At 38.6% G+C, this 22,506-nt stretch overlaps 1 protein-coding gene across 4 annotated transcripts in view; it reads right to left on the bottom strand.

Moving 5' to 3' along the window:
• The window catches only part of whrna (whirlin a), a 156,354-nt gene extending 134,641 nt beyond the window's left edge, over positions 1-21,713 (bottom strand). The window contains exon 1 of one of the 4 annotated variants that reach the window (XM_052103941.1): positions 21,621-21,713. In XM_052103941.1, the coding sequence (XP_051959901.1) occupies positions 21,621-21,653 (33 nt within the window). In that variant the 5' untranslated portion in view covers positions 21,654-21,713. Of the gene's footprint in view, positions 1-16,406; positions 16,511-17,298; positions 18,112-21,620 lie in introns of those variants that run through there. The other 3 variants (XM_052103940.1, XM_052103945.1, XM_052103944.1) reach the window with 3 other exon arrangements.
• Between the last annotated feature and the right edge of the window lie 793 nt (positions 21,714-22,506).

The following is a 22,506-nucleotide window of genomic DNA, read 5'->3' on the forward strand; positions in this document are numbered from 1 at the left end:
GTATTAAACTATATTTAACTTGACACAGTGACCTAAACATTTTATGTTTATGATGCAACACATCCAAGACGCTACACAAGCATGTCTGATGCAGCTGTTCATTGACGGGTCCTTAAACAAGCCCTCACAATAAATCTCCAACTGATTGACAAATTCACTTGTGAAATGGATTGCTGTGAACTGTATGCCAATGATTGACTTATGATCAATAATATGGTAGTAAACAATACATTGTATTCTAAAGCCGCTTTTTGTATTGTCTTATTAATGATTAACTCTTCTGCCACAAGAATGTAATGCATTTTAATTATCTGAATATTTTTTTTTTGTATATATATATATATATTGTTATATGAGGGGCTTTCTCAGCAAAAATGTGTATATGCGATTAATCGTGATTAATTAATCGGGACACCATGTAATTAATTTGATTACGAATTTTTATCGATTAACAGCCCTAATATATATATATATATATATAAAAATAGCACTTCATGACCCCTTTATGTTTCTCTTAAACTCTCTTGTAAATTCGGGGTATCTTAAGAGGACACTCTTAAATGCCAATTACAACTTCCTCTCCTTAGTCTATAGAAATGTATGACAATTCAACACATCAAATCAAATATGAATAAATTATTTATTTATAAAAAACTATTACTATCATATGCTTTTTATGCACTAAACGCTATATTGATGTTTAAAAAGCAAAACTGTTAAAAACAAAAATGTTGATGGGTTTCAGGATGTTATAGTCAGATGTCATAATTGCTTGTAATGTAAAATTATGAGATATTTATAATTACTTAAAATATATCTTATAAATTATTTGTCATTATTTTCAAACTCTGCTTTTTCAATTTTAGTACATGGATGGAATTTAATGATAATTGAGAGACATACCTCAAAAGCCTGATGTATTTTATTTTATATATGCATTGAAATGTCAGTAGGGATGCATTGATCTATCAACAGCCAATATTTATTGGCCAGTTATTGACCAAATTAAAATCATCTGTTATTACCATAAAAAACCAATGCTTTATTTAAAATTAAGAAACACACTTTGTAGAAACTCTGCGAATTCAAATGCACAGTCCAGAAATAATATTAAGTGTTGGCATAGAAATTGTGTTCTTTCTAATTTTCACTTTAATGCTGAAAAACAGCCATACCCAGACATGACAGTTGTGAAAGTGGCACTTCAATTTAGGCTGTATAATAAGGGAAACTAAAACGCTTTGAAACCAGCAGACTTTGACTTCTGAAACATCTGTTTAATATCCATTAATGCTGCCTGATTGATTGAATAAAGATTGAAATCACAACAAGCCCTTGCACGGTTACTAAACCTTAAAAGACAGCATTTTAAAATATAGTCTGCATTCAGTCAGGGCTTCAGACAGTTACTTTAGCTGTCTGGTTGGCTTTATCCAATATACTATTAAAATGCAGAATTTAAAAGGAGGGATTGTTCCTTTGGTTGAAACTTCAATATAAACAGTCAATGGAAATATTTTTTTGTTAGAACAGTAAAAAGCTTTTGTACCTCTTTGTACATTTCTAAACCATAATTCCTAAGTAAAATAGTAATCTGATGACAAAATAAGGTAAGTGTCACATATCGGTTACATATCGGTACATCCCTAAACGTTTGTTTTCTATAAAACACTGTATTACATTTTTACCAGGAACAATTACTTTCAATTCAGCAAATAATCATTTTGAAATATCAGCAATTTGAAATGTTATTGTCATTTTTACTTTATCAAAACCAGCAAATATTTCACAGCAAAAAGACATGTGCATCACAATACGAAGGCTGCCATTTTGGAGATAATAATACAAGACTTCTACTTCCAGGAGAGCATGGAAACTTTAAATGCCTCTTTGCATACATCAGGCATTTCAGCAAAGTGTTCATCATGCTGATGATGTAGAGGCTTTAAAAAAAAAATCATATATCTAATATGATACGAACAGCTTTAGCACCATGAACACCATGAGACAGTTACGTGGACTACTTTTGTGATAATTTTGGGTCCCTTTTTAAGCTTTAAAGTGAAGCAATTTCCACTGATATTGCATCCAAAAGACAGACTGAGATATTTCATTTGATATGAACATAAGAACAAAAGTCATATGGGTTTGGAAAAACATAAAGGTGAGTAAATTATAAAATAATTTTAATTTAGGGGCAAACTATTCCTTTAAAAGCTAGAACCCTTCATTGTGCGTGAGTCGTGACTGCAGACAAAAAATGAAGTGCACACTTGGCTTTTGGTAGCTCACTTGGTTTTGGAACAGAGTAACAGACTCCATCATGGTGACATATTGCTATTACACCTTAATGCCCTATGTTTGCAAACTAGGCACTGTGTTGATGCACGTAGGCCTGAAAGGTGCTGGTGACTCACCCAACCTAGCATGAAAAAACACCATAGTAAGAAAGAGTCAATTAGCAGATCCATCTGGTAAACAGTGCCAGCCATAAAGCCATCAAAAAATCTGAAACTATGCCCGCTGCCAATAAAATCCAGATCGATAGACCCAGAGCTGATGATTAATCAGGAAGTCAGATACATACAGACAACTAAAGCAGATGACAGTGACAGAGGCTGGATAGCACTGAGATAAAAGAGAAAAACTACATGAAAGTAACCTTTGTAGGTCAATTACTGCCATTCCTCCCATGCGGCAGTGAAAATTGGCAAGAGTAGCCACTCTGAGTGAGAGTCACATGCACATCGACTAAGGCTCAGTGTGAACTTCCTCCCAGGGAGGGGCAGCCATTTAGTCATTTAATGGGATTTTTACCCAGCAGAGAGTCTAAGCAGCAAGACTCATACTGTTTTGCTGCTATATTCAACCAACTCTAAAGACCAGTCATTAGAGTAACATGACACTGAAAAAACAGATGGAATAAACAAAACAAACCCACATGCTGGCGATGCATGTTGTGCTTGCTAATTTCCTATTACAGCATGTGTGCACTTACTAACAAACATGCACAAACAAGCACACACGTCAATAAATGCATACAGAACACTGTACGCGCATGGTTGTGTTCATCTCATGATGTAGGTTTTGCCCGGGGCTCTGTGTATACGTCCTCACAAATGTCATTGAGAGCAATAAAATCTTCTATAAAAAGTGTATACTTAGATGGGTGAAGCTGAGTTTGTGCTTATGTGTGGGGGTGCAGGCATATGTGTTGTATGTGTGTGAGACTGTGCCGATTAGGATGAAGAGGGTGTATAATGCAGGAAACTGGAGTTTGATCTTGCATTCAGGGCATGTGTGTACATAGTACACTAATTGTGATGAAATCAAAAAAGAGGAGAGAAGGAGGGGTAGAGGTTATACAAGTGTTATACAACGTAATACTGGACTTTTGACTCAAAAACGTATAGTCACTGATATATAGCCCATGTGACAACTAGCTCCAGTGTCTAACATATGGACTTTTGGACTGCATATGTTTTTGATGCCAACCAAGTCTCATTTATCTAACAGATGTTTAGTCATGTTAAAATATCTACATATGACACTCTCTTTTTCCTCTTTCCCTCTGTGTCTGACATTAGTTGTATGTGTTGAGACAAGGTGGAGTTTGTTTAACTGTTTACCAGCAGGAGTCCATGATGTAGGTGTCAGCCAATCAGAGACCAATGCAAGGATATGTGCCAGTGGCAAAGAGCATGCATATCAGAAATACTGCACTGCCTCATTAGAGATACACCACATTTCACCTTTCCATCCATTCTGTCTTTCTAAGACTAGAAGTGGCTAGCCATACTGCACATACAAGAGCTTGTGCAACAGATGGTCAGGGTCCAAGGAAGACAATGGGATGTAGGGTTTGGGATAGGGGGGAGGGGTCAGGCTAAACTGTATTATATTACATGCTTGGGTCTTTCTGTTTCAGCAACAGGAAAGTAAAAAAGGTAGTGCAGAGGGTTATTAATAGCTACAAATGTCTATTATCAAATGTCTTTACAAATGTCTAAAATTATCATTAAATTGCTTGCATATGCACAAAACTCAGGAAAATGTCACTTGGGAACAGAGGCTAGATGTAAACAGAGTGTATTGCGGTTAATACATTCAATGTAAGAGTGGTCCAGTCAATCAATAAACGAATATTTAAACACACACAATGTTAGAATGGTCCAGTCAATCAATAAATGAATAAATAAACACACACAAAAGTATCATAGTATCATATATTTAATGTACCATGGTAATTTAATATTTTTCAGATATGCACCATGGTAATACTATGGTATTGTTTGAAGTGCCTTGGACTACCATGTAAATACCATGATATACTGTATGGATATGATAATCATTCAAAACCATGGTATGTATCATAGCTTGATATCATAATCTAACATCATAACTCGCCCATCGAAATCTAGCAACACTCTTGTTTCATTTCCAGACTGTCTTGAGATCTTTTAAGTCACGTCATGCTAGGTTTTTACATTTTTAAGCTTTTTTTCTTTTCTTTAAAGAGCAACCTATTTTATAATTCAACAAAATTCTAGCTTTGTCTAACTATACACAATCTCTTTTTCTGGTGTGGTTGTTATATCAGGATTTTCTTTATGTATGAAAACAAACAGTCAAGCAATTTCTGGTATTCTTTACATCCTACTGACTTTTCTGCAACGTAGAAGAGAGACAAGCAAGATTCAAGATGAATGAATCTCTCACTCTTTCAGTCTCTTTGCCTTCGTAGAATAATTCTACATGTTGTATACAGTATACGTGCGAAAGTGTGTCAAAGAGAAAAAGAGAGCCAGAATTGGACAAGAGACTGAAAGAGTGAGAGGTTTATTCATCGTGAATTACAGTAAACGTGTAGTCCTTTCATGCCCCAAAAAAAGAGAAAGAAACAATAAAAAAAGAAATACACAAAAGGAAGAAAAAAATACATCCAAAAATGGCTTTGAAGCAATAAAATGTCTGAAAAGTATTTTTGGCAGGTGAATAATTATGATTTTCATTGCACTGTGCTTCACTGAATGACAACTTACACATACTGAAGCCAAAGATTTGTCAGAATTTCTGCAACTTTTCACTTTCTTAAAAAAGTAGGACAAGGAACATGTCAAGTCCATGCAGTCAAACCCATTCAACAAATTTGAGCTTGGAGATTTTACTGGTATCGGTCCCTTCCATTCATGTTTTCCTGTTCATGAGGGCTCTGCTGTCTGGTGGTCTTGAGCAGTGAATTTCTTTCTATACCCCATTTAGTAAAACACTGTAGTGGCTGTATTGGATACACTTACTGCACTGAAATTGCACTTGAAGCAACCTGAGGTGAAGTGGAGTGGTGGTGGCATATGGGCTAAAGCACATAACTGTTAACCAGAAGGTCGCTGGTTCAAGCCCCACAGCCACCACCATTGTGTCCTTGAGCAAGGCACTTAACTCCAGGTTGCTCCAGGGGGATTGTCCCAGTAATAAGTGCACTGTAAGTTGCTTTGGATAAAAGCATCTGCCAAATGCATAAATGTAGGTGATGTGCTTTACTTGACCCTGAAAGTACTCAATGAAGAAGAATTATCTTACATGTTCATGCCATTTCTAACAACTAACTAATTTCAAAGTTTATAACTAATGATATGGTAAAGCCAAATCAGCCAAAAATGAAAATTCTCTCATTATTTACTCATTCTCATGCCATCCCAGATGCGTATGACTTTCTTTCATCTGCAGAACACAAATTAAGATTTTTAGAAGAATATCCATGTAGGTCCATACAATGCAAGTGAATGATGATCAGCACTTTAAGCCTCTCACGAGAACTGACGCGATACAAGTGTGTCTCGGTTTATTTACAACAGAATGCTGTTCACAAGCTTCATTGGTTCATGCTCTCATAAAAGTGCATTGGAGAGCAAACAGTAAACAATTATAGTTAAAAGGACTTAATGTTGATCTATTTCTCACCTAAAGCGACTGTATCGCTTTAGAAGACATTCATTTTACCACTGGAGTCATATGGATTACTTTTACTATGACTGTCTGTGCTTTTTGGAGTTTTAAAGTGCTGATCACCATCCACCTACAAAGCTAAAATACAACCGCTGTTGTAGAGTGTTAGCAATGGTTCAACTCCCAGAGAACACACATACTGAAAAAATAAACTGAATTCATTGTAAGTCATTTTACAAATGTGTTCTAACATGCCTTGGGTCACCCATCGCCAGGGATAATACTTACAACCAGTGTGATAGCAAACCCCAATCCTTAAAACCATTAAACCAAAGTCACCTTAGTATGATTTATCACAGTTATTTGTAAAACACAAAACTGACAGATCTGGGATCAGTATATCACAAAGAGAGGAGGTCCTGAAGTCACAGAAATATGGTCCAATGATACATGGTCAGCAATATATCAACAGGTACCCAACAGGGTGTAATGGCCAGGCATAAATCCTGCCCTACCTTAAATTGATGAGGTCTATCAGAGTGTATGTTCTCTGTTTTATGGTGAAGCTAAATCAAGATGAAGAATACAAAGGATGGTCAGTCACCTGCCCTAAACATATGTAATAAACAAGAGATCATGTGAGCAGGCCAATGTGCTGTAATTCCTCAAGGATTGCTGAGTGTGTCACTGCAGAGACGTAGCAAGTGTATCTCATAGCGACCACGTGGAAGGTAACCCAAGGTAGCAATGGGGCATTTGGTTGCTTTGGAAGCCTGGCTAGAGTCACTCAGCACACCCTGAATTCAAATTCGCAACTCCAAGGGTGGTAGTCAGCTTCTTTGCTTGCAGAGCTACCCAGGCCCACCCATCGAATAAATGAAAAAAATGCCTACTCAGCTCCACTCACTGCTGTGGACAGGTACGCTTATAGGCTTGACCTATTGATGAATCTTCTCTCCTGGCTCTGACTGCAATTGAACAGCAGCATTTGCCTTAATCTTGCTTGCCTTAGCTGGTAAACACTTCTCTCTTAATCATATTTCACTGTCAGGACAACAAAGGCTAGAAGGATTTAACCTCCTCCAAGTTTGAGCCAAAGGGCCAAAGCGATCTGTCAAATAAATGGTCTATGTTTCTGTCTAGCAGTGCTTCTGCATGAGAGACACAAAAGCATTAAAATTCAATCTCCCCAACAACATCTAACAGGTACTCTGCATTCGTAAAATAAATGATTGTGATGAAGGGAAGGAAAGATGAAGGGAAAAGGGAGACATTTACAGTATGCTCTGTTCCAAATCCTAGTGAGCTGCCTATGTAGGAAACATTTATAGGCATCATAGACACACTCTAAGTATGAAAACTGTTCCAAAAGGTAGGCATAATTATTCTGCCTTCTTAAATTCCTTGTTTTGGCCATATTCTGAACATTCTATGGAATTGCAGGTGGGTAATATTAGAATGTCTTGCAACAAGCTCATTTAAAAAAAAAAAAACTATCAAAGGTAACACTTTAGAATAAAGTTGTATTAGTTAAAATTAGTTAATTGTTAATATACTTTTCAGGATTTATTAATCCTAACTAATGTTAGTTACTACATATACATTTTTACATTAAATGTTGTATACATTAACACTGGTTAATGCAATAAAATAATGAAAGAGCAATAAGCAAAAGTATTTTTTATAAATTAACATTAACGCACAAACACACATATATATATACACACACACACACACTCACTGAGCACTTTATTAGGAACACCTGTACACCTACTTATTCATGCAATTATCTAATCAGCCAATCGTGTGGCAGAGGTGCAATGCATGGTGATTCAGTTAATGTTCGCGTCAACCATCAGAATGGTTTCGACCATGGCATGATTGTTGGTAACATATGGGATCATTTGAGTATTTCTGTAACTGCTGATCTCCTGGGATTTTCACACACAGCAGTCTCTAGAGTTTACTCAGAATGGTGCCAAAAACAAAAAACATCCAGTGAGCGGCAGTTCTGTGGACAGAAATGCCTTGTTGATGAGAGAGTTCAACAGAGAATGGCCAGACTGGTTCGATCTGACAGAAAGGCTATGGCAACTCAGATAACCACCCTGTACAACTGTGGTGAGCAGAATAGCATGTCAGAATGATACAATCGAACCTTATCAAAATGAAATACGTTTACATAATTAATTATACTGTAAATAAACCCTCAATTGCCCGATAATTGCCCGATAAATATTAGTATCTGATTGTACAGTGGTTAATCTGCAAGGAGGGGGCGAGAACCGGCTTGGCAATATAAATAATAGTTTTAATAATAAACTGAATGAAAAACACACAAACATAAACACAGTGCAGCTCCATGTCATTCTCTTTCGATGCGTCGTCACCGGCCGCCTTTATCCCTCGCGCTCCCCATCAGGCTGATTGCGGACCGGGCGTGAATTTTTCCAGCTCAGCCCCGCCCTCCTCCGCTCTACACAATAAATCGGTGCATATTCAATTTAGCTTAATATAGTTACAAATATTTTTGTGTGCTATGAATATTGTGCTTATTTAGAGTTTCACGTTCTTAGCTTAGCTAAATGCCTATTCTATTGAGAGTTTAATCTCCTGTGCGCTTTGCATGAGGATCACTATTTGTGTGAGTTGCTGATATAGAGCATGCCAAATCAGTCACTTATGTGGTTAGGCAGCTGTGTAGCCTAACCGCAGTGGTGGAGTATTGGTGGCGTAGTGGGCTAAAGCACATAACTGGTAATCAGAAAGTCGCTGGTTCAATCCCCACTGCCACCACCATTGTGTCCTTGAGCAAGGCACTTAACTCCAGATTGCTCCCTGAAATAAGTGCACTGTAAGTCGCTTTGGATAAAAGCATCTGCCAAATGCATAAATGTAAATGTGTAGCCAGGATTTGGAACAGAGCCATAGTGTCTTCTGTTTGGTCATGTTTTAAGCAGGAGATGAGGAAATTCCTGAAAGGCATTGCCATATATCAGTGTTGCTCTGCAAGCAGAGCAAAGTTTGGGGGCCGTGCAGACAAGCCAACCAACCACGAGACACCAAAGGGCATCACATGCATTCAGTACAGCCCACAAAGATAATGCACATGGGTCACCTATAGCATGTATAATCTATCCTCATCTCAGCACCAACTGGACTCAAGATGGCGCCGAGTATGGCTGCTGCGTTGCGAGCTCCGTTACAACACTGCGGTTTATTGTTTGTTTTGTTTACAGTTCTTTGTTTTTTTTGTCTTGGATGTTGTCTGCCTTATTGTTTACGACAGCCAAACACTTTTGGACATTGGTTCTACAATTTCACATCGAAAACCGGACTTCAAATTCCTTAATGCCGACCCGCTGTTTACAAACACGCCGGCGGAGCCCTTTGTCTGGGCTGCCCGGCCGCGGAAACGCAGAAGGAAAAGAGGAAAACGAGCCGCCGTTCTCATCAGAGTAAGACGTCGTGCAAATCGACCCCCGCTACCCAGTATACTACTGGCAAATGTTCAGTCTCTGGACAACAAGCTCTGCGAGCTGAGAGCGCGGATCTCTTTCCAACGAGAGACGAGAGATTGCTGTGTTATCTGCCTTACAGAAACCTGGCTGGCTGCGGAGATTCCAGACACGGCCATCGAAATCACAGGCTTTTCCGTGCACCGAGCGGACAGAGCGAAAGACCTCTCTGGTAAAAGCAGAGGGGGTGGTGTATGTTTTATGATCAACAAATCATGGTGTGATCAGAGGAACGTACATTTCATCAAGTCTTTCTGCTCTCCTGATCTGGAATATCTCATGCTTCTGTGTCGACCATTCTGGCTGCCGATGGAATTCACAGCGGTCATCATCACAGGTGTGTACATCCCCCCACAAGCCGACACAGACCGGGCACTCAGGGAACTGTATGGGAGTATAAGTGAGCAGGAAACCGCGCACCCTGAGGCTGCGTTCATTGTTACCGGGGACTTTAACAAAGCCAACTTCAAAACAATCGCTCCAAAATACCACCAACACAAAAAGTTCAACACACGAGGGGACCGGGTTTTAGATCATTGTTACTCTCCTTTCCGGGATGGCTACAAATCCCTCCCCCGCCCCCCATTTGGCAAATCGGACCACTCTTCCGTTCTGCTTTTGCCCGCTTACAAGCAGAACCTGAAACGGGAAGCACCCACCCTCAGAACGATCCAGTGCTGGTCCGACCAATCAGACTCTGCGCTACAAGACTGTTTTGATCACGCGGACTGGGAGATGTTCCGGTCCGCCTCTGATGACGACATCGAGGTTTACGCTGACAGCGTAACGTGTTTCATCAGGAAGTGCGTAGAGGATGTTGTTCCGACCAAAACAATACGGATATACCCCAACCAGAAACCATGGGTTAACGGCGACGTTCGTGCGGCACTCAATGCGCGGTCCTCCGCTTTTAATTCTTCTAACACGGAGGAGCGTAAACAAGCCAGTTATGCCCTCCGTAACACCATCAGTGAAGCCAAAAGCCAGTACAGGCACAAACTTGAAGGTCAGTTCAACACCACTGACTCTAGAAGCATGTGGCAGGGAATTAATACCATCACGGACTACAAACGGAATAAAGACTCCGCTGTGAACACCGCTGCATCTCTCCCGGACGAACTTAATACATTTTATGCTTGTTTTGAGGACAATAACACCGCCCTCGCGGAGAGAGCACTCGCTGCTGACGCTACAGAGGTTGATTCACTCTCCGTCTCTGTTGTGGATGTAACCCGATCCTTCCGACGGGTGAACATCCGTAAAGCCGCGGGCCCAGACGGCATTCCGGGCCGCGTCATCAGAGCGTGCGCGAATCAACTGGCTGGTGTTTTTACGGACATTTTCAATCTGTCCCTCTCCCTGTCTGTAGTCCCCACATGCTTCAAAACATTAACCATTGTGCCTGTACCGAAGCAAGCCACAATCACTTGCTTAAATGAGTGGCGTCCTGTTGCTCTGACCCCCATCATCAGCAAATGCTTTGAAAGGTTAATCAGAGATTACATCTGCTCTGTTCTGCCCCCCTCTTTGGACCCATTGCAGTTTGCCTACCGCAACAACCACTCCACTGATGATGCCATTGCATCTACACTACACACTGCTCTCTCCCATCTGGAAAAAAGGAACACATATGTGAGAATGCTGTTTGTAGACTACAGCTCAGCATTCAACACCATAGTGCCCTCCAAGCTTGATGAGAAACTCCGGGCTCTGTGCTTAAACGGCTCGCTGTGCAGCTGGATCCTGAATTTCCTGTCAGGCAGACGTCAGGTGGTTAGAATGGGCAGCAACATCTCCTCATCACTGACCCTCAACACTGGAGCCCTGCAGGACTGTGTTCTCAGCCCCCTACTGTATTCCCTATACACGCATGACTGTGTGGCAACACATAGCTCCAATGCCATCATTAAGTTTGCTGACGATACGACGGTGGTAGGTCTGATCACTGACAATGATGAAAGAGCCTACAGAGAGGAGGTGCACACTCTGACACGCTGTGTCAGGAGCACAACCTCTCCCTCAACGTCAGTAAAACCAAGGAGCTTGTTGTGGACTTCAGGAAGAAAGACAGAGTACACAGCCCCATCACCATCAATGGAGCACCGGTAGAGAGAGTCAGCAGTTTCAAGTTCCTCTGTGTCCACATCACTGAAGAACTCACATGGTCCGTCCACACTGAGGCAGTTGTGAAGAAGGCTCACCAGCGCCTCTTCTTCCTGAGACGGCTGAGGAAGTTTGGAATGAACCGCCACATCCTCACACGGTTCTACACCAGTACTGTAGAGAGCATCCTGACTGGCTGCATCACTGCCTGGTACGGCAATATCACCGCTAACAACTGCAAAGCCCTGCAAAGGGTGGTGCGAACTGCCAGGAACATCATCGGAGGTGAGCTTCCCTCCCTCCAGGACATGTACACTAGGCGGTGTGTGAAAAAAGCTCGGAGGATCATCAGAAACTCCAGCCACCCGAGTCATGGGCTGCTTTCACTGCTACCATCAGGCAGGCGGTATCGCAGCATCAGGACCCGCACCAGCCGACTACATGACAGCTTCATTCCCCAAGCAGTCAGACTGTTGAACACTTGATCTATCACGATCAATAATTAGCACTGCACTTTATTAATCTATAATCTCACACTGGACTGTCAACATATTCTCCTCAATATACTACTTCATATATATATATATATATATATATATATATATATATATATATATATATATATATATATATCATATACTCCTTATTGTATTGTATATTGTGTATTGTATATTGTGTGTATTGTTTACTGTACATTGTATATAATTATTGTGTTGTGTAAGTATGTGTACATTTGATTTGTAAATTGTTTTGTGTAAGTATGTTGTTTACTGTAATTGGTATATGTCTCGTCACTGTCATGACTGCTATGTTGCTCGGAACTGCACACAAGAATTTCACCTACTGTTGCACTTGTGTACATGGTAGTGTGACAATAAAGTGATTTGATTTGATTTGATTTGAACTCTAGAAATGCAAACCAGAGAGAGAGAGAGAGAGAGAGAGAGAGAGAGAGAGAGACAGTCAGCCCACCACACAGCTATCTGGACAACCAAACAGGTAAAAATCTGAGTTAATGAAAGATAAGAAGACAATGAAGCAAAGACAGAGTACAAACAGTGATGTCAGCCCATCTGTCACAACCTACTGGATTGATTCTTCCTTTGCCCTCTCACCATAAGCCAAATCCATTATGTAACTGAATGACTGAATGATGGATAGCACTTCATCTGCTGGTTCAAGAATTGTTATATTTGTGTCCTAACTAGACACAAAATGATAATGAAACAATAAATCTATCTCTTCCATGTAAAATTATTGTCTGTCTAACCCAGCTGTGACTGCAACAAATGATGACTGACAGAAGGTTTTCTGTCACTGGGTTTCTATTTCTGTCACTGGGTTTCCATTGCTCCCTCACCCACTGTGAAATCTCATTGGTCTAAAATGCCACTCCACATAACTGTAAATTAAGCATATAATTGTTCTGATTGGCTGTGAATGTGATACAGCATGCAGTGCTTTGTTGTCAGTGTGTACATTGTCTACTTTTACCATGAGCTTTGCTGACAGTCTTGTTTCCAATTTTACATGAATCTGTTGGAGCACTTAATGTTGTCTCAACAGACATAGAAAAGTTTCTTACGTTGGTGCTTATTTCTAAAATATAAAGAAACGCAAAACTAACACAAGAAGACAAAGGAGAACAAAACAGCTAATGTTCAGGGGTCATTTACACACCACAAATGTCAGCAGAGCCTGTTGCAAATGTGCATTGTCCCGAACTGAAACAGATGTCCGTCCTTCTGTTAGAAAAATCTAGATATAACTCTATGTCTGCTTCAGCATTCAGGGAGCATGGAGGTGCTTACCGAAGGTATACTGTGCTAAATTTAGCTGCATTCTGCATCTAGCAAAAGCACCATATAACAGACAGATACAGTACATATTGTAGACACTCAGAGAGATTCATACTTGTCACTCTCCTTCCTCTCTGCATTGACACTTCTTCTGCCTTTTTACCCATGTCTGCAGTACATTAGAACAAAAGCATCAAAACAAATGGAAGGTCATTTTCAGCCCAGGGTAGAGGCCCATCTATTTACTCATGCAGATCAATATGATTAACTGGGAGGATGAAGCCTCCACCCCTCTGTCAGCGTCTGTTTAAAAACGGCAGGGTGGCAGGAATTTATACACTGCCGCTCACTGTGCCAATTTTCCCTAAGCGAAGGAGTGAAAGAATGACATCGAAAGGTGGCAAACTGTTAATGTTAATTTTCTCTTGGCACACAGCTCTATAGAGATATGAGTAATCAAGGGAATTGAGAAGTGTTAGTTCCTTCCTTGCGACAGTTTCAAACAAGCATCAACGAGACAGTGAGAGGTCAATGTCAACTGAATGGAGTATAGTTTCTAGTTATACACCAGTACTTTATTCTCCTGAGACCTGAGTGTCACATTTTCCATTTACCATTTTGATTTATAACTAGTAGCACCTAATAATGTATGGAGTGGTGGTGGCTTAGTGGGCTAAAGCACTGGACTGGTAAGCAGAAGGTTGTCGGTTCGATCCCCACTGCCACCACCATTGTGTCCTTGAGCAAGGCACTTAACTCCAGGTTGCTCCAGGGGGATTGTCCTTGTAATAAGTGCACTGTAAGTCGCTTTGGATAAAAAGCGTGTGCCAAATGCATAAATGTAAATGTAATCAACATGCAAAGAAATAAAATCTAGAAAAAATAGTTTTCCTTAAAATTGATGGCAACACATGTGGACAGCAGGACTAAGTTGTGAAATTTAAAATAATACCAAGCTATAGAAAGTTTTTTTTAATCCAATTTAAAAGTTTATTATGTTCCAGGAGTGCTGGTTGTTCATGTTTTTGAGACATTACAGACATTACAAATGAAAGTAATGGCTAGCATCATCCAATCACTGTAAACCATGTTAAAATATAATGTTATAATCTAAATTCTGAATCTATGTACTGATAATAATTGTTCCATGTCTGCCAAACATGTTGAGTGGTCCAAACATGATCTGCAGGATTTTAGGAGTGAATGCACTTAGCTGGGAAGCTATAGGATGTTCCCTTCCTCCCTTGCTCCCTATTTAGTGTATGACTTAACCTCCAGTATATTGTCTGTCTGCACTGGTCTCAGAACAGTTTGAAATGCACCTTATTTTCAACCTAACTCTGAAGAAAACCTCTGAAAGCAAAAGTTTTCAGCTTTTTGTTGAACCCATTGACTCTCAATGTGATAATGCTCAGTAAATATTGGATTTCTAAAGAAATAATGCACTAAAGTACACATGAGTGTACATTGTGTTTATGCAGCATGGCATTTCACAGTTAATCGCTCAAATTCTAAAAATGGCATATCGGATGATACAAGAGACTATTCTTTTGACTCAAACAGGTTTCAATGTAAAACCTATTTAGGTTTCATACCAGATGTCATTTTTTTGCCGTTTCTCCCATAGACAATCTCTGCTGTGATCTGCGCTATGTTGTTTTGTCACATAACTCCATATGTCGAAAGTTTAACCCTTTGCTGACAGCTCAGAACCTACTGAACTGAGATCAGTTGGTTTAAATTAATTAAAATTATGCATTGCATATAGTAAAACCAAAATACAACCTCCAAGCATGTGTTTGCCAGGTCGAATGAGGTTAATGTAATATTCTGGGTTCAATAAAAGTACAGCTCAATAGACAGCATTTATGGCATCCTACTGATTACCACAAAAATGTATTTGGACTTGCCCCACCTTTTCTTTGAAAGCAGCAAAAAGCTGTGTTCCAGTGAGGCACTTACAACTGAAGTAAATTGGCCAATCTGTAAACGTTAAACTGCTTCAAAAGTATAGCCACAAGACGTCAGCATTATGAGTGTTAACATGATTTTAGTGTGATAAAATCACTCACTAACCTTTTCTGTGTAAAGTTAAAGCCAATTTTACAACTTCATTGCCATGACGATGTGATGTCAAAAAATCCTAAAACCCTAAAACAACTATAAAAAATATTCATTTACAGCTCAAATAATATTTGAGTTTTAAGAGAAGAATTCATTTAAGTGCTTTTATAAAATTATAAGTTTTACAATTCTGCCTTTTAACCCCTCCAAATGTGGCACCATTCATTTCCATTGTAAGTGTCTCACTGTAACTATGCAGCACTGTATTTTTTTAAATAAAGGCTGGATGATTCTAAATTATTTTTGTGGTTATCAATATGATGCCACAAATGCTGTCAATTGAGCTTAACTTGTATTGAACATGGAATATTCCCATAATAAATACATTTTGACCTTATAATTATTACCATTGTCTTTTATACTGTAATCAAGTGAAGAGTTGCGTGTAAATAGTTAATGACAACCCAGCTAGTCATGATTTATTTCCACATATGCCTTAACCTTTACATCCTTTTCTAAAGATCCTTTAGTGTTTGATTTTTTTTTAATCTCTGTGGTGGATCAACAAGGATGTCTGTAGTACTGTATGTGAACTTAAAAAGATTATTGGTGAAGACTTTTATAGAGAATGCACAAAACAGAACGCACTCCATATTGAATAGATGATTTCAGCACCACGGACAGTTCCTCTTACCTTCATAGCAATACTTCAGAGGCTACAGTTTTCTTCCAATTATGATAATTGTTCTACCGTAGTTAATATGTATAGGTCTAGGTAGAGTCTGCTCTTCTTCTGAATTACAACTAAGTCAGATAGACCTGGAGGAACTCTTCCCGCATTGGAAAATTGAGCGAGCATAGAAACTTCCTCGTGACAGCAAGTACTATCGATGAAACCGGCAGTCATTTAACTGTAGCGAACATACACACTAGTCAATAAAATCGACATTTGCACCAACGTCACTGGCAAACTCACCTCAATAAATGTGTGCATTTATCACTCGGGTGCTTCCAGGGACATTTCAGCTACTTGTTTCGCATTTATATTCAATAAAGGAGAAGGAGGGCGGTCTACCTTCGGTTCCTCTGTGGTCAAATGACTGCGTGATCTAAATACGATTCTAACATCGGCGGCCAGGCGCGTGCATACAGTTTGTTGTCTAACAGAGGTAAGAAATGACAGGAAACCCGTCTCTGCACTTGTATGATACCAACATCAAGAGCTTAATAAATAAATATGTTTATAATTAATAAAATATACAAAAAATATTTTTATTATAATTAATAACACCATTTAAGACACAATATAACACAAAAATTACCAAATAAATTAATTCAATAGTTAATTTATTATTAGGCCTATTATATGATTTTTATAAATTAAAAAGTCACTTAATTGTTTTATTTTTTATTTATTTTTTTTTTTTGTATGTGTGAGGTTACTTAACTTGCAAATGTGTGATTAATTATTTTAACTTTACAGTATTATTTTATTTTTTTAAATGAATTAAAGTTACAGTAGGTAATTACACCTTTCTAAGACAGGTAACCTCATACATACAACACAATAAAATAATTTAATAATTTTTAGATTCATTTAAAATCCAATAATAATAGCAGTACATTTAAAATATATAATCTAATCTACATAAGTAAAAAAAATATATATATAATAATAATTAAATTGGTTGATAATGATATTACTATTTAAAAAATAAGATATTTAATAACACTTCCATAAGACACAAAGAAGTAAAAAAAAAAACTTCAGTCAGTAATTAATTGATTAATATATTTTAAATAATAATAATAATAAAATGAAGTTCCAACGCAAAACTTTTAATAAAATAAAATAACGCTCAATTTACCTTAACTGCCTCAGCGTGCGTGACGCGGTCGAACACTTTGTCATTAACTTTCAATATCTGGTCTCCAATTCTCAAACCTTCTTTTTCAGCCAGTGAACCCGGTTCCACCAGTGACACATATATCCCAACTCCATGTTCAGAGCCTCCGCGGATGCTAAATCCCAAGCCCTCGTTGCTCTTGTGACGCTTGAGGGTTACCTGTCGGATCTCTCCTGGGGGCTCAGGTAAGAAATTCCTGCCTAGTAGAGGAACAAGAGACGCTGTCCCATCGCTGCTCGTGCTGATATTGTCAGGGGAACCGCGTAGAGCGGCTTGCGACGCGGAGTGGCCCAAGAAATGAGCCCCGTGCTTCGGACTCGAATAAGCAGTTTCGTTGGCACCGTCCGGGTCACCATTTCGCGTAAGGGTGTCGGATTTTAAGTACAGCCCCTCTGAGGTGTACTGATCGAACAGCAGCTGATCCGAGCGCGGGATAACCAGCCGCAACATGGGCAGAAGCTGACGCTTGCTCGGAACGTTGAGGATGACTTTAAGCGTCTGGACCAGATCGTAGACATTGCGCTTCGAGTTATACACGTTGAGGCAGTGGATGAACTGCTCTCTCTCGCAGTCGTTGAGCAGCAGGTTTAGCGCGTTGTGCAGCTTCTTCACGTTGGCGGACAGTGAACGCGCACTGGACGCCACGGAGATACCCGTGGAGGAGTTCAGCGACAGGCGCTCCAGGTCTGTGTTCATCCTCTCGCTCGTTTGCCTGGATCACAGAGCCACGCTGAAGCGGAGAGTCACGGCGAGCATTGCGGTACCACCGGTGCCAAGACTACATGAGCCTGTGACTTGGCGGATGGCACTGCAATTCCTTGATGGTTGTCATTATTACCAAACCAAACGTATGGCAACACAGTGACCCTATAAACACATACATATATGGCAGGATACAATGATGCACAAAATGCTTTGAATTTCAATAAATACACTGTTTACGCACGGATCATTTCTGGCAATGAAGTCCTCAAGCACACGGAAAAGTAGTGCACCCGACAGAAGCTGCAAGCTCCGGGTGCGATTTGTTTTCGTGAAAATGGGTCAAGTGGCCAGTGTGGCTTCTCCAGTATCTCCGTCGCCAACGGTGGATCCCTTAAGAGGGAATTCAAGATCTTATCCCAGAAATCAAAACCTTAAAAACCCACATTATCAAACGCATTGATAGTTTTTAACGCGTAACATCGGGTTTCAAGTGCTGCTTAAATCCCCTCGTCCGGCGTTTCAATCGATGGCACCCAAACTATACACAACACAAAGTTGTTATCTTTTTGGCAATATCAAATTCGCACAAGTGAATGGAGCAGAAAGTTGAAACGCGCTTTAGTTCCATGGGAAGTGTTTTGGCGTATTCCAAAGACGCAGCATCCAACAGTTCGCGAAGTTATTAATTGCATTACTGCGCAAATTAATAAAGTAATACAGCACGGAGCTCGACAGTCATCGTCTTGCCTTCTGCTGTCGGAGGGGATCGACTGAACGCGCTCCTATGTGCCCCATACACAGGAAATGACGCAGCTTATGTTGAGCGCAAAAGTTGCTTAGTAACCAACAACACACGGGTGGGCTGGGCGCCCGCAGGACTCGCCAATGCCCAGCTGCTTATTTTGGAGTTATATAAAACAATCTATCAGAAATCATGGAGAGCATAAACATATTGACAGCTTTTTACAAACTTAGTGTTAAACTTCTGATTAAAATACAATTCTAACATTGAACATATAACATTTATATATAAATATTTTTTAGAGATGCAGGATTTCAAGTTCAAAGTTACAAATTAAAGAAGCAAAATAAATAAAACAGCCTATTCTGTAGTGGGAATTGAAATAAAAACGGAAATATCAAAATTACACAATGTTAAAATAAACTAATACAATAATATTAAGAGCCTGTATTATTTAAAACAATAACATAAATGAATAAATACATATATGCAAATAATTAAAATGTCTGTGTCTGCTCTATATTATGTCTTAACTACTAAAAATGCTATGGTGAAAAGGATAATAAATTACAATTACTTTTAAGTTAAAAGACAAGTGTTTGCTAAATTTTGTCATAATATTTTCATATGTATGTATCATGTATCACCTTTTATCATCATTTTATGCACTTAGCTAAATAATAAGACACTATTATTTAATAAGATATTAGATTATTTTCTGTTAAATTAAGATAACATAAAAAGAGGCACTAAGAGAGATGTGTCTTAAAATAACTATAGTGTGGGGGAATCAATTACTGTACATTTTTGTGTTTTATATAATAAAAACACACTAAAAAAGGATTTTTGCAGGTTGATTTCTTAACATAATTAAAATGAACAGAATTCTAAAACATTTTGTCTTAAATGAAATTCATTACATTAAATTCAATTACATTTCTAAAAATTAAGTTTCTTAATCCATTTGAGTATAAGGTCTACAATACATTCATATTTGTAGCATTTTGTACATCCCATAACCCTCCAGAACACTGAAATCCTGCGACAAGTCTGAGTCAGCATTTACACATCTAAATCAAATGGATTTCTGGCTGGCATTGGCACAGGTGTCAATGTAGACGCATATCAAAATCTCTGCTGGATATGTGGGTTTCTTCAAGTTGTTATAATGGGGTCACTTTAAAACATTCTCGGAAACTTTGCCTTTTTTGCATTTTGCCATTCTTACATTATTAGTTTTGCTACTTCTTAAATGTCTTCTATGTTATATTTATTTATATATTTTATTATTTTACCCTTGTCCTAGTCTCAAATATTTTGTTGCAAAAATATGAATTATTACTATCTATGATGATCTAAATAATTGTCAAATGTGATATAAAAATGTTAATATTTAATAAATGAATATTAAAATATTTTGAAATATACTGATGAATATTGTCAAGGAAAAATAAATATCACTTGAACAGAATGTTTTTATTGTACAACATTCCAAACAAGCTATCATTTTGTCAAATAATGTCGAAAAAGTGAAAATATTTAACTGTGTGTATTTAGGATACATAAAATGAAAGCTTTAAAATTAGCCTTAACAAAACATATAAGTTTGCCAAATGTCTTTTTCACCACATATTGCTCATTAATATATTACATAATTTAATTTGTGTTGAGAATGACATTGTGGTGAAAATGTTTCATGAATTTTATCATCTAGTGAGAGTGTGTGTTTTAACCCCCTGAGAGGCAAGAGTGACAACTCTGTACATTTTCCAGTCCCTTTTTTATTTATTAATACTAGCCCCTAATAAATTTAAATAATAATAAAACATAATAATACAAAAAAAATAAATAAAAAAATACAGTGTGACTAAGTTGTGAAATTTTAAATAATACCAAGCTATAGAAGTCTATATATCTTTTCAAATTGTTTGTTATGTTTCCTGGAGTTTTGGTTATTCATGTTTTGAGACATTAGTTCAGAAATTAGCATAAATAATTCAGATTTTATGTAATGTCCAGCATCCTCCAATCACTGCCAACCATGTTAAAATACATTTTTGCATGTAAACCTCTGAATCTATGTACTGATTACCATTGTCCCATGTCTGCCAAACATGTTGAGTGGTCCAAACATCATCTGCAGCCTGAAACTGAACTTTGACCAGATGTTAGGAGTGAATGCATTGGCTGCGTAAGAGAGCTATAATATGTTCCCTTACTCCCTATTTAGGCAAGGACTTATCCTCCAGACTGCTGTCTTTTTGCACTGGTCTCAGAACAGTTTAAAATGCATCTTATTTTCATCCTAACTCCATATACAGCCTCTGAAATCAACATTGTCCATCTTATGGATGCATCCATTGATGAATATTGGATCTTTTAAGGAAAATATGGTCCAAATATGTGGATATTGTGTTTAATAGCATGCTGTTTCACGATACATTGATTATATTTTTTTAAATGGCATATCGGATGAAACTAGAGACTTAAAACAGATTTTAAAATAAAATCTTAATTAGGTTTCTTACCAGATGTAGTTTTGTTGCCGTTTCTCCCAAAGACAAACTCTGCTGAGATCAGTGCCTTGTTGTTTTGTCACATGACTCAGTGCATAAAGTTTAACCCCTTAATAACAGCCCAGATTCTTCTGAACTGAGATCAGCATATTATTGTCTTCAGAGATAAATTAGGCATAATGTTTAGTGAAGCCAAATGTAATGTCTATGTGGACGTGGGGTCTCAGGAGGTTAAAGAAGTTTATATTCTGAGTCCACAGAGCCAAAAATGCCCATAGTTAAAGCAACAGACATACAGTATACTTCAGAGTCCCGCCTACCTGAGATCCTCTAAGCTTTGGACACACAAACATGGTATGATTCCCAAGGAGCTCTAATCAGTCGTTCCCCAGTCCACCTGTATTGGATAATTAGGTGTCTAGTCATTTTTTCAGAGCTGTGGCAACATGCAGAGGTCACGGAGGGAGGGAAGGAGAGACAGTGAGTGATTGATGGGCGTAATTAATGCTGTTACTGAGTATAAGTGACAAGATGGCAAGGTAAACATGATTATTCTGCCGTGCCTCTGATCTGGACATAGACAGAGTAACAATGAGCTGAATTCCAGCCCGGTAGGCACCAAAGGAGAGAACTAATTAACTCTCCCTATTCCCTTGTCTGCATCAGCACAGCTAATGACTTTGGCTATCTGTTTGATTTTCAATTTATAGTGCATACTGCAGCACCTTATTGCACTTGCCCAAGCTGAAAAATGTCCTTAGGATAAAGCACCATTCGATAATACTATAGTGAGTTTGACATGGGACCAAGAAAGAGGCATGTCAACAAAAATAGCATGGGCTGGTGCGAGCGAGATTTTGATGTGAATTTGTTTATATCCACAATTGAGGGTGAGATGGGGTGTGAGAGATTTACCTCTGCATTGGCCAACTGTATTAATCTCTCTGTTTTGAGAAAAAGACGTAAAGTACTTTATGTAATAGGCTTAGGAAAGCGTGACTCAGAGCTACCTGGAGGTACCAGTGAAGAGTGAAATGGATTCAGCCTTTCAACAACTCTTACACAGACACCATTCAAAACACCAGAGAAAGCCAGATTTTGTGTTCATAGCTAATATACAACTATAAAATCAGTGTAGTTCTTAGTGCATATTGGGGACACTGAGAATTAACCCCAGCCACCAGTTTCTTTTTGGGCTATTCTATG

Source organism: Xyrauchen texanus, chromosome 34, assembly GCF_025860055.1.
Source record: "Xyrauchen texanus isolate HMW12.3.18 chromosome 34, RBS_HiC_50CHRs, whole genome shotgun sequence".
Lineage (NCBI taxonomy): Eukaryota > Metazoa > Chordata > Actinopteri > Cypriniformes > Catostomidae > Xyrauchen > Xyrauchen texanus.